At 35.2% G+C, this 14475-nt stretch overlaps 1 protein-coding gene across 1 annotated transcript; it reads left to right on the forward strand.

Annotated features, from left to right (window-relative positions):
- The first annotated feature begins 1120 nt into the window (after positions 1-1120).
- On the forward strand, positions 1121-14135 carry LOC148954731 (uncharacterized). The gene is made up of 5 exons (XM_089086716.1): positions 1121-1255; positions 5466-5581; positions 8754-8908; positions 9963-10101; positions 13207-14135. Exons 1-5 carry the CDS (start codon positions 1136-1138, stop codon positions 14063-14065), a joined length of 1389 nt encoding a protein of 462 aa, XP_088942842.1. The 5' UTR covers positions 1121-1135; the 3' UTR covers positions 14066-14135.
- The last annotated feature ends 340 nt before the right edge of the window (positions 14136-14475 follow it).

Raw genomic sequence — 14475 nt, forward strand, 5'->3', positions numbered from 1 at the left:
AGGAGTTAAGCAAGGTTGTGTTCTATACCCCTTTATATGGATTATTTCGATGGATTTTGTCTTAAGGAGCACAGGAAAGGCAATGGGAGACCACGGAATCAAATGGGGAGGGAAAAGTCTCCTGGAATTAGATTATGCTGAGAATTTAAGTATCCTAGATGAAAGTGTGAGCAAAATGAATGAACTTTTGGAGGTCTTGCGAGTTCAGGGTGCTAGAATAGATTTGAAAATTAAAGTCAAGAAGACTAAGTCACTAAGGCTAGGAATAAGTGAAGATGAAAAGGTGACATTGGGTAACGAAAAAATTGATCAGGTGGGTAGCTTCTCTTACCTGGTAGTATTATTAGTAAGGACGGTGGGAGCAGTGAAGATTGTTAAAAGTAAAATAGCCAAGGATCAGGGTGTTTTTTCACAGTTAAAAGAAGTTTGGAAGAAAAGGAAGATAAGTCTGCAAACCAAGACTAGAATATTAGAAGCTACAGTAATCACAGTGGTCGAATATGGCTTTGAAGCATGGGTGCTCCGAAAAGTGGATGAAGATCTGCTAGATGTTTTCCAGAGAAATGGCTTACGGATTGTTCTGGGTAACCGGCTGACAGTAGATTATTTCAGACAGTAGGCTGTACGAAAAATGTGTTTTGATACCTGTTTCTAGGGCTATAATGAAAGAAATGTTGAGGTGACTAGGGCACGTTGTGCGGATGAAGGATGACAGATTGCCGAAGATTGTCCTTTTCGGCCAACCGTCTAGGACTAAACTGGAAACAGGTCGTCCTCGTCTGGGGTGGGAGGACGTCATAAAGAAAGATTTAAAGGAAATAGGAACTTCCTCGGAGGGTGTAAAGAAGGAGCTTTGAATAGACTGGGATGGAGGAGGAGCGCGCGTAGCTGTGTTGGCCTCAGGCGCCTTGGTGTTTTGGTGAGTTGTTAGTAGTAATAGTAGTAGTAGTAGTAGCCTTGTTGGAGATGCCTAGGCCTACTCTCTGAAATCGTATATAGAAATATTTAAAGGTTGTATCTTCCCTTCCCTTATTTCTTATTCCCCTCATTTCGTTAGTGCGTTATCCATAGTCTAATTTTGACGTTCTATTCCGGGGGGCGGAAGCTAACCCCTGCCCCTGCTCAGGCTTGAAGAATGGGAAGTGTTTGTGCAGTTTTTGAATTTAATTGTCACCCTATTATTCTAGGTGCACTTTGTCAGAGTTGGTGGTCGTCTTCCACACCATCTGGTGGAGTATGTGAAATCTCCTTCAACGTATGTTTTTCTTCCTTACTTTCCTTGCGTAGCCTAAAATTTAAGTGTACAAGAATTTAATGCAGTCTTTTCTCCTTTGGATGCTCAATGCCATAAACTATATATAATCGGAGGCAACGTTATAGCGTTGCCTAGAGTAAAAGCCATAAGGCTTCCATGTTTTTTTGTGTTTTTTTTTTTTTCCAGAGACGCTTCATGTGGAAGGATAGTCGTAAAACTTCTGACAGGGCTCGGTTGATTGAAAATCGGAAGTTCTAGCGCCGTTTTTAAGAGTCAAGAGTGACTGGAGGCCAACTAGCCCCCCCCCCCTTCCCTCTTTTCCTAAAGTGAACCTGATCAAAATTTTGAGATAGCAGTTTAGTTCAAAACAGTCCAAAGATCAGATAACAAAAACTACATCGTCAACGTAACCCCCCAGAACCAGGGGGCAAGTGTTGTAAGTTAAGTCCCGAGGGCATATAAGGTATTTATGGAAGGGGTGGTCGTATAAACTTTGGAGGAGCCTCATGTGGTTGGAAATTATAATTTCCACTTTCCTTTTAAGAGTCAAGAGTGATAAGAGGGCAACTAGCCCCCCTGCCCGACGCCCTCTTTTCCCCAAATGCATCTGATCGAAATTTTCAGATAGCCATTTTGTTTAAAACAGTCCAAAAATCATATAACAATGCCTCCGGGTTGACACAACCCCCCAGATCCCGTGGGTAAGGATTGTATGTTATGCCCGGAGGGCAAAGGTATCGGAAAGCAAATATCCCCCCACTCCCTCTTTTCCCCAAATGCATCCGATCTAAACTTTTTGTATAGCCATTTTGTTTAAAATAGTCGTAAAGCCATATAATAATGGCTCCGGGTTTAGGACAACCTGTAGAACCCAGGGGTTTATATGGTTTTATTGAAGGGGGTGTGTATAAAGTTTAGAGGATGATCATTTGATTGGAAATTGAAAGTTATAGTTCCCTTTTTGAAAGTCAAAAGAGATTGTACAGCAACTAGCCCCCCGCCCTATTTTTCCCAAATGCACCCGATCAAAATATTGAGATAGTCATTTTGTCTAAAATAGTCCGAAGATCATATAACAATGCCTCCAGGGTTGACATCTCCCCTGAGCCTAGGGCAAGGGTTGTATGTGTTTTTTTGGACGGGGTGGCAGTATAAACCTCGAGGGAGGATTATTTGATTGGAAAATTGAAAGTTCTAACTCCCGTTTTAAGAGTCAAAAGTGATAGGAGAGCACCCCCCCACCCTCGGTTTCTTACCCAAATACATCTGATAGAAATTTTGAGATAGTCAGTTTGTTCAAAATAGCCCACAGATAATATTACAATGCCTCAGGGTTGATACAAAGCCCAGGGTACTATCCCCCCACACCCCCTTTCCCCCAACTTTATCCGATTGAAATTTGAGACAGCCAGTTTGTTTAAAATAGCCCAAACAATCCCTTTAGGGTTGAAACAACGCCCCAGAGCCCGGGGGCAAGGGTTATGCCAGGGGTATATAAGATTTCCATGGAGGGAGTGGTGGTCGTATGAAGTTGTGAGGAGGCTCATTTGGTTGGAATTTGGAAGTTCTGGTTCCTTTTCTAGGAGTCATAAGTGATCAAAGGGCAACCAGGTCCCCTCCCGACCCCTTTCCCCAAATGTATCCGGTCAAAATTTTGAGATAGCCATTGTGTTCAAAATAGTCCAAAGGCAAAATAACTATACTTCCGGGTTTGAACCCCCCAGCCCCCAGGGAAAGGGCTGTGAGTTATACAAGTTGCTTATTGTTACTTGAATACTTTATTTACTTTGATACTAGTTTTGATACTTTGATGTTAAAAAAAAAAATTGATTTTGAAATGCGGAAAGTTGAAAAATTTGAAACTTCAGCAATAAAAAACGAAGGGAGATTAATTTAAAAAAGAACTTTCCTGAAAAGTAGTTTTTCAAATAAAATTAAAGGATATAATAAACTTAAGATCAGCAGAAACAAATTCCTATAATAATTGAAACTAAAACGACCAGAAATTACCATTAAAAAATGAATGAAAATCAAAACGAACAGAAATTAAATAAACAATCATAGCGAACAAACATACAACAGGTACTAATATAAATTTATAAATAAATCTTAAAGCGAGTAAAACTTAATTTGAATATCCAGCTCAAACTTACAACAAACAAAAATCACTACAAGTAAGATTTTGGCTACTGCCCCCTTCCCTAACTGTCAAAGTCTAAAGCCTGCTGCGTCATTGGCGATTTACTCATATTAATTAAAAAAAACTTTTTCCACAAAATAGTTTTTCAAAGAAAAGTAAAGAACTCCATTAAACAAAAAAATGAGCAAAAATAAAATCAAATAATCTACCAAGCGTGAAACTACCACAAATCAGTATCGATAAATAAATGAAACCCAAAACAGAAATTACAATAATTAACCGAGTCAAACTCAAAACGAGCAGAAATAAACATGAGTTGTGATCAAAACCCCTATTCCTTTTCAAGGCCAGAAGATAATTTGCACTTTACTGAAAAAAATATAAATGTTTTTACTTTTATAACTTTAATGAAGCAAATAATACTAAAACTTTAGTTACTAAACATCAGTATATGTATATTAAACTGAGAATATACATTCATTTGTATTTTTTACATAACATAAAACCCTTGCCCTGAGGGTTGTGGGGGAGTGTCCTGAAATCAACTACGCTGGACAAAATGGCTATCTCAAAATTTTGATTGGATGTGTTTGGGTGAATGAGGGCGTGGGGAGGGCTATTTGCCCTCCAATCACTTTCGACTATTAAAAAGGGTACTATCCCTTCGAATTTCCAATCGAATGAGCCTGTTTTGAAGTTTCTACGACAGCACTTTCTATAAAAACCTTATTTGCCCACCGGGCATAGCTTAAAACCCTTGCCCTAAGGGTTGCGGGGGAGTGTCCTCCTCAAAACTCATTTTCTGTCTGGAAATCAACTTCGCTGAACAAAATGGCTATCTCAAAATTTTGATTGGCTGTGTTTGGGGGAATGATGGGCGTGGGGGGTCTAGTTGCCCTCCAATCACTTTCGACTATTAAAAAAGGCTCTAACCACTTCCATTTCCAATCGAATTAGCCTTTTTCGAAGTTTCTACGACAACTCCTTCGATACGAAGTGCCCGGGTATGGAGAAACCAAAAACACATTGTGCCTACATCGTTTTTTACTTAGGCAGCGCTAATGCGCTGCCTATGATTGAGAGGATACTCAGAGTTTAATCATATGGAGAGAAAAGCAGAATTAGGAAAGCAGAACTGATAAAAATAGAACTGACAAAAAAAACAGTCCTGTAGTAAACAGTAAACTGTCAGTGTAACATTGTCAATGGGTTAAAAGACTTTCAATGCACCAGATGCATTTTCCAGGAACATTACACAAAGATGCCGTAAGCACCTACGTGGAGATGTGTAAGTGTTATAAATAAGCATAATAACATAATATATAACTTGTGTAATATGTAACGCTCCATAAATTAAAAGATTGCAGTCTTCTTCAAACTGTATTTTTTTTTCATTTTTTTTTTTTTTTTTACAATAGCCTAGCTAACTTATTTTTCTGATATATTAGGCTTTGTGGTACTGTTATACTAAAGGGACTCTTTTATCTACGGCAATGCATACCAGTCACGAAATAGACTGTGACGAGTGATGAAAACAGGTTTACAATGCCTTCTGGGATATAAACAAAGGCAAGAACTATATTTAAATTGTTGTTTTTTGGTTTTTTTTTTTGGGGGGGGGGAGGTACATAGATTAGGTTAGGTTACGTATTTAATATATGGTATGCTTTGCCCCCCCCACCCCCTCCTAATGTGCAAATATATAGCCCAAATTTGTTTCTAAACTATTATATATTCACCCTTTATTATTTTATTTCATTAGCATTAACCAAACTAGTGCTATATAAAAGAGTCCGTTTAGTACAACAGTACCGGCTTTGTTTATATTTCCTCTTTAAAGAAGTTCCAGATGCTTATCAAAACATCGTTTTCTTGTTTAAAGATATCGGTGGGTTTTTTTTTCAAATAGAAACGTTTGTGGCAGTCGTTAAACAGACAGTTTCATTAAATTAACTCAAGCACATTGCAAGTTACTAATATTGTGAGTTATTTATCAAAATGATAATTAAGTAATAGACTGTGAGTAGACCAAGAATGGAGTGAATAGTGCAATTTTTTTTTCATTTTTAGAGCACCGTGTTAAACTCTCTTGACGAGGTAAGCCCTGAGACGTTCATCATGGACTCCATCGAGGTACTGTCGTATTCAAGAGGGCAGCTTAATGATTGGGTGTTTCGGACTTGCAGGTATACCGCTATTTGCGAGACTTTTATATAGTATTTACTTTTGCTACATTTATTTCGACTGTATATATTCGGCTATGCCGTCGGCTAAAAATATTGTTACTGAAGATAAATGTTTCTCAGCAAAATATCTACTGAAATTCTTTTTTTTGCTTTATTTTTTTAGGAGGGATGGAGGCAAGGGAGCCCCATGAGGCCTGAGCCTCGGACCAGTTTGATCTTAGTCAAATTTTTGGGAAGCAGAAAAGTGTCCCAGTTGGGCCTTTAGGGTGTCTTGACACAAGTCATAATCTGTGGGGGCGGGGCATCATCTGTGTTTTGGTACCTTTTTCAAACGTCGTGGTTTTTACCCCCTGTGTTTGACTATTGTTGACATGATATGGATGGCAAAATAGTGGTAACATGACGGTAATTTTGACATCACATTACTCTTATAAAGTATATTTTTGTTATCTTTCATCCTTTTGCTTTAGCTCTCCCAACATTGCCACATTTACTTCCACACAAGACTTTAGCAATCTTAGGAAATCAAGTTTACTAGATGTCCGCTGTCGGAAATTAGTATCTACAAAAAAGCTGATTTTTAGTTCAGGGAAATACCCCCCTTAATCTTGACTCAGTGAGTTCAAATGGCGGGTCAGTATATTTGTACTTGCTCTAGTTTCTGACATTCAACCTAGTGTCTTTAGGGGTGAAAAGATTTCCACGGCCAAATCCTTATACGGCAATTTTAAGGTTACAAAATGCAGTTTCTACGTCCGGCAGAAAACGAAGTGTCGAAAGACAGGAAGGGAACGAACTTCAGAAAACATGTTTACATAGTTCTGTATCTTCATCTATTTCTTGCGTTACAAGAGACAAAATATAATTAGTATTTGCGATTCTTAAAACACTTGAAAAATGCAGATACTAGATCTTTGAAAAGCAGAGCCAAGATGATGAACAGTGTTGTGAAGTGGTTCAGAAACCAAAGCTCTCATGTGGCAAGAGTCTAAAAGTCCCCCTGAGGCAAAAGTCAAAACACGCAAAATATGGTATTAAAGAAAACTTAAGAGAGCGTTCCAAAGTCAAAAATGGCCTACGCTAAAAATAAACTTTATTAAAATAGTAACGTGCAAAATAGCGTATCTTGCAAAATTCCAATTTCCATATGTTAAGAATCCCACGCTATTGTTCATGAGCATTATCAAACTAGCGTACCACATAGGTGACGACGCGCTATTTTTATGTCGGAAAACTCTCTTCTTGAATCCGGGTACTTCGTATTATTTTTTTTAGGCGGTAGCGACGACAGAAATGTATGTTAATGGGTTTGGCTTCCACGGGTATCACGTCTTAGACGACCTCTGTATGAATGAATTGGGCAGTTTTACTGAAAGACCGTTGTCAAATTACTTAAATACCAGCGGTGTTGTCACCAATATTACATTTCCAGATGTATTTACGCCATTTGGCCACTTTTAGAAGCCGTTGGGGCATTAAAGTTTTCAAATCAGCCCATTTTTCAGAGCTAGTTCTTTTGAAAAATTGTGCTTTTGGGGGATTTTGCTCGTATTCATAGGGTCGGCACAAGTCGCTTTTATGACAGTGCTATCTTATACGAAGAAACTGGTTATACTGGTCATTACCTGTATGAGTTTCCAAATGAAAGTGATTTTGGAGGGGGGTTGGTAACTTTAATTTAGCGTTGCAGTATATAGAATATGCAAAATCCTAACATACTGATGGTTGTTAAGTCGTTAACGCTACACGGTTCATATTGCTGAAAATTATGTCAAATATAATGGTATTTCAACATATGTGTTTCGTTCTGCTTAAAATATAAGCGGATTGTTCTTTTTTGTAAGACTGTAGAAGAACAATATTTATTTATTTTTCTTAGTATATTGCTTAGCTCTGAGCCGGGAAAAGGGGACCTCCTTGCGAAAAAACGGTCTTTTCCTTCTCAGGAACCGACATTTTAGTTTTTTTCTTTTTATTGTATAATAGGGTGGCCGGCGTTTACCCCCCGGAAAATACCCCCAAGAAAATAATCCCCACGGAAAATAACCCTCCGCGGAAAATACCCCCCTGGGAAATATCCCCCACACGGAAAATACCCTTCCCCCCCCCCCCGTAGAAAATAAGGCTTTCTAAATTTGAGAATTATGTTCATGGCCGTATATTTGGCTTTAAAATACACTTCTCTGTCTATCTATCTAATATGCAGAATAATTGTACAAAACACATTTTTATTGCAGACCCGCTATGCTTTACCCCCCTCCCTCTAATATGCAAACATATAGCCCAAATTTATTTCTAAAATGACGAAAAAACGAACGAACTGGTGTGTTCTCGAATTTTGCACAGCGTCAACTTGAGTGAGTGGCTTATAATACACAAGTACCAAAAGTCGTTCCCCCTGCAGAAATAAAAAAAAAAACAATAAAGCTCAAATAGAATTCTCAAAATTGGAAAACTTTAATTTCCAAGGGGGGGGGGGGTATTTTCCGGGGGAAGGGGTATTTACCAGGGGGTAAATGCCTAGAACCGTATAATGGGCCACACTCGTTTGGAGAGTTGACGAGCCCCATACCTGGCTGCTAATGAATTGGGAAATAAGAGAGGAAATCTTAGGTCAAAATACTGAACTGGTGTCTCAAACCTTCTCTCATTTCAGTGTTACTATCCCTCAATTAATTATTTAATATATTTGATACTCCTTGAAGGCAATGTTGAATGATATTGCTGCAGGCCTAGGATACTTTTTTTACATTTTATGTTTAAATAAAACATAAATTTCGTTTTGAGATTTGATATGATGTCATTTTATTTATCAGCTAAAACAAGTATAACTGTTGAAATGATTGAAGAAATCACCTTTTAATGGCTGAAACTAGAGAATTATTTGAGAAAAGAAAAATAGAGCAGATCTGGAAGTGAGCCCTACTTCTGTAGCATGCTTACAGCGCAACCACACTCTCGCGTCTGTCACTAATTTAGTCTGTTCTTTGTACAGGTTTGGTTCTGTGCTGTGCAGTACTTTAAGGGCATCTATAAAAACATAAAGGCTTTTTTTAGGATGGCGGTGCTGAATACTTCTCGCTTTTATGTCGTTGTTTGATCGTATTGAGCAAAAGGTCATAGTAAACAGTTTCTCATTAAACATTTTGTGTAAAATTTTTTCTTTTTTTAGGAATTTCGAAATGATCGTCTCCAGACTAAACCAATCATGTACTGAGAAGGAAATCAAGCAGAGTGACGCTGCAGAGTATGCTACATTTAAGAAGAGCGTAGCTTTGGCAGCAGGTCATGAATATTTCTGCGCAAATGCAGGAGCGAATCTAAAAGGTAAGAACAAAGACTATTCATCAAAAATGATCCATAGTGATGTGACTATTAAGATAATTAATTAATGCATTTATTTAAGGTAATGAACAAAGTAATTTTTTATTAATGTACGTCCAATTAATGCAACATCATATTTTTATTCAAAAATTTTGTCATACTTTTCTTTAGCATGTTGTTCATTGCATGGCAGCCTTAGCATCTACAGTTCATCAGTAGATGCAGTTGATGCAGTTGATTACACCAAGTTCCCAATGTATAACACAATTTCGTATGTTACCCAGAGCATGCGCCATTTTTTTTAGCACATCTTCATTGGTCTTGGGGTAGTCAAATGTTAATATAAATCAAGCAGTTGTGGTTATGAATTACAAATAAGTAGCTTCTCGTGCTATTAGCAGCTTAAACCCTAAAAAAAGGGGTTTGGATAACAATATATACATCAAAAGGATAGACTATTAATTGTGATTCAAAATATCAAATTTTAAGTGATCCACAAAAAATTAAGAATCTGAGAAAATTCGCCTAATTCTCAAATGAGAGGTGGAGCTCCCAAAAGAGTAAGTGATCTTGATGAAAATTAAATAAAAAAAAAAGTTTTTTTTAACTGAAAGTAAGGAGCGACCTTAAAACTTAAAACGAGTAGAAACTATTCCGTTTAGGAAGGGGGTTGCCTCCTCTTGCATACCACACTCCTTTCGCTATAGTGTTTTAGTATTTTTGAAAAAAGCGTCTTATTGTTTCAATTAAACGAACTTAAGGTTTCAGAAGTCGATCTTAAAGAATTAAGAGACAACTCCAAGTTTAGCGCAAAGAGCGAGGTTTCGAGCAGGAGGCAACTCCCCAATCAAATTTGTAGTGACAAAAGTAAATTGTTTTTAAGTATCAGCATGTGGCCATCATCACTATTCTTTATTCCTGCCATTATCCTTAAAAGATTTATATGAAAAATGCCAAGCATAGGACATGGCCAAAGTGAATATTTCCCACTTTTATATTTCAAAATTAGATTTGGTCATTTTTATTATTCAACGTTCGATTTTACATTTACTTTCAGATTTGATTTTAAACAATGGACCTCAATGTGTTCAAGATACGATTCGATATTGGAACGAATGCCCTTCAACGTCATCAAATTCAAGACGACCAACTAATGTGGTTTTTACAACTTATACCTTTTCTTCAGATGCATGCAGGTAATTATTTCCTTAGAAGCCTTTTTACTTCTTATTATAACTAATTTTTTACTCATAACTCATTATTATAACGGGATTTTCATATCTTACACCTTTTCTTCAGCTGCATTAGGGTAATTATCTCCTCAAAAGCCTTATTACTCCTTATTACAAATGATTTATTGCTCATTACTCCTTATTTTTATCCGGTTATTTACAGCTTACGCCTTTTCTACAAATGCATTCAGGCCATTATCTTCTTAGAAGCCATATTACTCCTTATTACAACTGGTTTTTTACTCATTACTCCTTATTTTAACGGGCTTTTAACAGCTTACGCCTTTTCTCCAAATACATTCAGGCCATTATCTCCTTAGAAGATATTACATTATTACAACTTATTACAACTGGTTTTTTACTCATTACTCCTTATTTTAACGGGCTTTTAACAGCTTACGCCTTTTCTCCAAATACATTCAGGCCATTATCTCCCTAGAAGCCATATTAATCCTCATTACAATTGATTTATTACTCGTTGCATCATTATTTAAACAGGTTGTTTACAGATTGCGCCTTTTCTGCAAATGCATTCAGTCCATTATCTTTTTATAAGCTTTATTGCTCCTTATTTCAACTGATTTATTACTCATTACTTCTTATTTTAACGGGCTTTTTATCCTTAGAAGCCATATGAATCCTTATTACAACTGATTTATTCCTCGTTACTCCTTATTTTAACGGGTTGTTTACAGCTTGCGCCTTTTCTGCAAATGGATTCAGGCCATTCTCTTTTTATAAGCATTATTACTCCTTATTACAACTGATTTACTACTTATTACTCCTAATTTTAACGCGTTTTTTACAGCTTACGCCTTTTCTCCAAATATATTCAGACCATTATCTCCTTAGTAGCCATATTAATCCTTATTACAACTAATGTATTACTTATTACTCTTTCTTTTTAACGAGTTATTTACAGCTTACGCCTTTTCTACGAATGCATTCAGGCCATTATCTCCTTAGAAACCATATTACTCCTTATTACAATTGATTTATTACTCATTACTCCTTATTTTAACGGGCTTTTTACAGCTTACGCCTTTTCTCCAAATACATTCAGGCCATTATCTCCTTAGAAGCTATATTAATCCTTATTACAACTGATTTATTACTCGTTACTCCTTATTTTAACGGGTCGTTTACCCGCAAATGCATTCAGGCTATTATCTTTTTATAAGCTTTATTACTCCTTATTACAACTGATTTATTACTCATTACTCCTTATTTTAAAGCGTTTTTTTTACAGCTTACCTCTTTTCTACAAATACATTCAGGCCATTATCTCCTTAAAAGCCATATTGCTCCTTATTACAACTGATTTATCACTCCTTACTCCTTATATTAAAGGGCTTTTTACAGCTTGCGCCTTTTCTCCAAATACACTCAGGCCATTATCACCTTAGAAACTATATTAATCCTTATTACCACTGATTTATTACTCGTTACTCCTTATTTTAACGGGTTCTTTACAGCTTACGCCTTTTCTGCAAATGCATTCAGGCCATTATCTTTTTGTAAGCTTTATTGCTCCTTATTTCAACTGATTTATTACTCATTACTTCTTATTTTAACGGGCTTTTTATCCTTAGAAGCTATATGAATCCTTATTACAACTGATTTATTTCTCGTTACTCCTTATTTTAACGGGTTGTTTACAGCTTGCGCCTTTTCTACAAATGCATTCAGGCCATTATCTTCTTAGAAGCCATATTACTCCTTATTACAACTGGTTTTTTACTCATTTCTCCTTATTTTAACACGTTTTTTTTTACAGATTATCTCTTTTATAAAAATATATTCAGGCCATTATCTCTTTAAAAGCCACATTGCTCCTTATTACAACTGATTTATTACTCATTACTCCTTACTTTACGGGCTTTTTACAGCTAACGCCTTTTCTCCAAACGCATTCAGGCCATTATCTCCGTAGAAGCCATATTGTTTTTAATTACAACTGATTTATTTCTCATTACTCCATATTTTAGAGGATTTTTAACTGTTTACGCTTTTCCTCCAAATACATTTAGGCCATTAACTCCTTAGAAGCCTCATTACTCCTTACTACAACTGATTTATTACTCATTACTCCTTATTTAACTTTTTTTTACAGCATACCCCTTTTCTACAAATGCATTCAGGCTATTGTCTCCTCAAAAGCCATATTACCCCTTATTACACCTGATTTATTACTCATTCGTCTTTATTTTAAAAGGTTATTTGCAGCTTACGCCTTTTCTACAAATGCATTCAGGCCAGTTTCTCCTTAGAAGCCATATTACTCCTTATTACAACTGATTTATTACTCATTACTTTTTACAGCTAACGCCTTTACTATATATATATATATATATATATATATATATATATATATATATATATATATATATATATATATATATATATATATATATATATATATATATATATATATATATATATATATATATATATATATATATATATATATATATATATATATATATATATATATATATATATATATACACACACACACACACACACACACACACACACATATATATATATATATATATATATATATATATATATATATATATATATATATATATATATATATATATATATATATATATATATATATATATATATATATATATATATATATATATATATATATATATATATATATATATATATATATATATATATATATATATATATATATATATATATATATATATATATATATATATATATATATATATATATATATATATATATATATATATATATATAGTGACTTCTGGCATTGATTTTTTTATTTCCTAGATGCAATTTATAGGACCATTTCAAGGGTTGGTCATGCCCGGGGCAAAAATTATTTTCTATTATATATTCACAAATTTAGTTATGTTACGAAACAAAAAAAAACTTGGGGCAACTGTCAAAACTGTATTTTGACATCATTGTTGATGCATTATTATGTCTGTTTCAGCCTTTGGGGGAATATTTTACAAATTAATTGCAAAAATAACTTTTGTTACACAATTATATGCAAAGAGTAAAAATATTGTTTATTTTTAGCTTCCTGGTGACCACAGAAAGGTGCTATATGAATGCATTCAATCAAAGCAGCATGTGTATTGGCAACGCCCCAAGGCATTTCCAGACATACATTGGCATTCTGCTTGAAAGCGTCGCTTGTGCCGATCGCAATGTTTTCGGAAGAACTCCTCCCATTGGATTTAGAGATCTTCCAAACTTCAACGTTAGACAACACCCGTCGCTTGACAATCTTGACCCTAACTCTTACAATCGAAACCAACAAACAAATATAGACCGTATTGGTTTTAATTCACAAGATTTTGGTCTAAATCGAAATAACTTTAATAATGGTAACGGACAGTTTCCTCCCAATAACCAGTTCTCACGTGATGCGACATCACGTCCTCAAAATGGTTTTGACAACTATTTTTCAGGTAGTCAAGGACAACCCAGTGATATGAATAACCAATTTGGTTTTAACAGCCAAAATCCTCAAGATCAGAACCAATTCAATTCTGGTTTTTCAAACGATAGGAGCCATAATCATCCAGTGACTCCAAGAGTTTATAACAACTCCAACTATTTCAATCCAAATATAGACTCTAATGCAAGAAATTTTGCCAACCAAAATGGTTTCCAACAAAATCCTAATAGCAATTGGAATAGGCCAGATATGCCTAACAATCCTTACGGTGATGATAGTAGAAATAGTTGGAGAAACGATCCCTCCCAAAACCCGAATTCTGGTAGCTATGACCCAAATTATTTGAATTCTAGACCTGGATCTTCATTCAATGAAGCGAGAGAGAGGAACAGCTATAACAATAGTGCAGAAGAAGTTAAAATTGCTGTTTCTGCCTTTGTCCTTACAATAGGAAGTATTTTAATTTTACAATGAACATTTTTAAATTCTTGGTTTGTAAAACTTGTTATATGTTCGAGTATGTATAATAAATTTTTTTTCTTAATTAATTTATTTCTGTGTATTAAATAACTGAATGCTTTATTTCATCTCTTCATCTTTTTCTTTTATTGCAGAAAGCCTTTTAAACTGTTCCCATTTTAAGTTTCCCAGAAGGCATTAATGACGTATCCTGTATAAGGTAGTCACATTAAATTAAGATATAGATATTTTTAAATATAGACTTATTTAAAGGCTGCAAAGCTGCATACTCAATATGTAGCTATAGATATGTTTAAATAGAAATATTTAAAAGCCTGCAAAGCCGTTTACACAGTTTAAATAAAGGAAAAATTATAGAATTATAGATATAAGAATGACGCTGATGTCTTAAGAGCTGATGTGTA

This window comes from Artemia sp. Qi Xiang Cuo, chromosome 3 (genome assembly GCF_049724085.1).
Source record: "Artemia sp. Qi Xiang Cuo chromosome 3, ASM4972408v1, whole genome shotgun sequence".
Classification (NCBI taxonomy): domain Eukaryota; kingdom Metazoa; phylum Arthropoda; class Branchiopoda; order Anostraca; family Artemiidae; genus Artemia; species Artemia sp. Qi Xiang Cuo.

What these genes read in the sequence shown, in the direction of transcription:
- LOC148954731 (XM_089086716.1), top strand. Translation starts at nt 1,136, where the DNA reads ATGGGAAGTGTTTGTGCAGTTTTTGAATTTAATTGTCACCCTATTATT. An exon ending in TGGGTGTTTCGGACTTGCAG is followed by an intron (nt 5,582 to 8,753) that starts GTATACCGCTAT and finishes TTCTTTTTTTAG; the next exon opens with GAATTTCGAAATGATCGTCT. An exon ending in TGCAGGAGCGAATCTAAAAG is followed by an intron (nt 8,909 to 9,962) that starts GTAAGAACAAAG and finishes ATTTACTTTCAG; the next exon opens with ATTTGATTTTAAACAATGGA.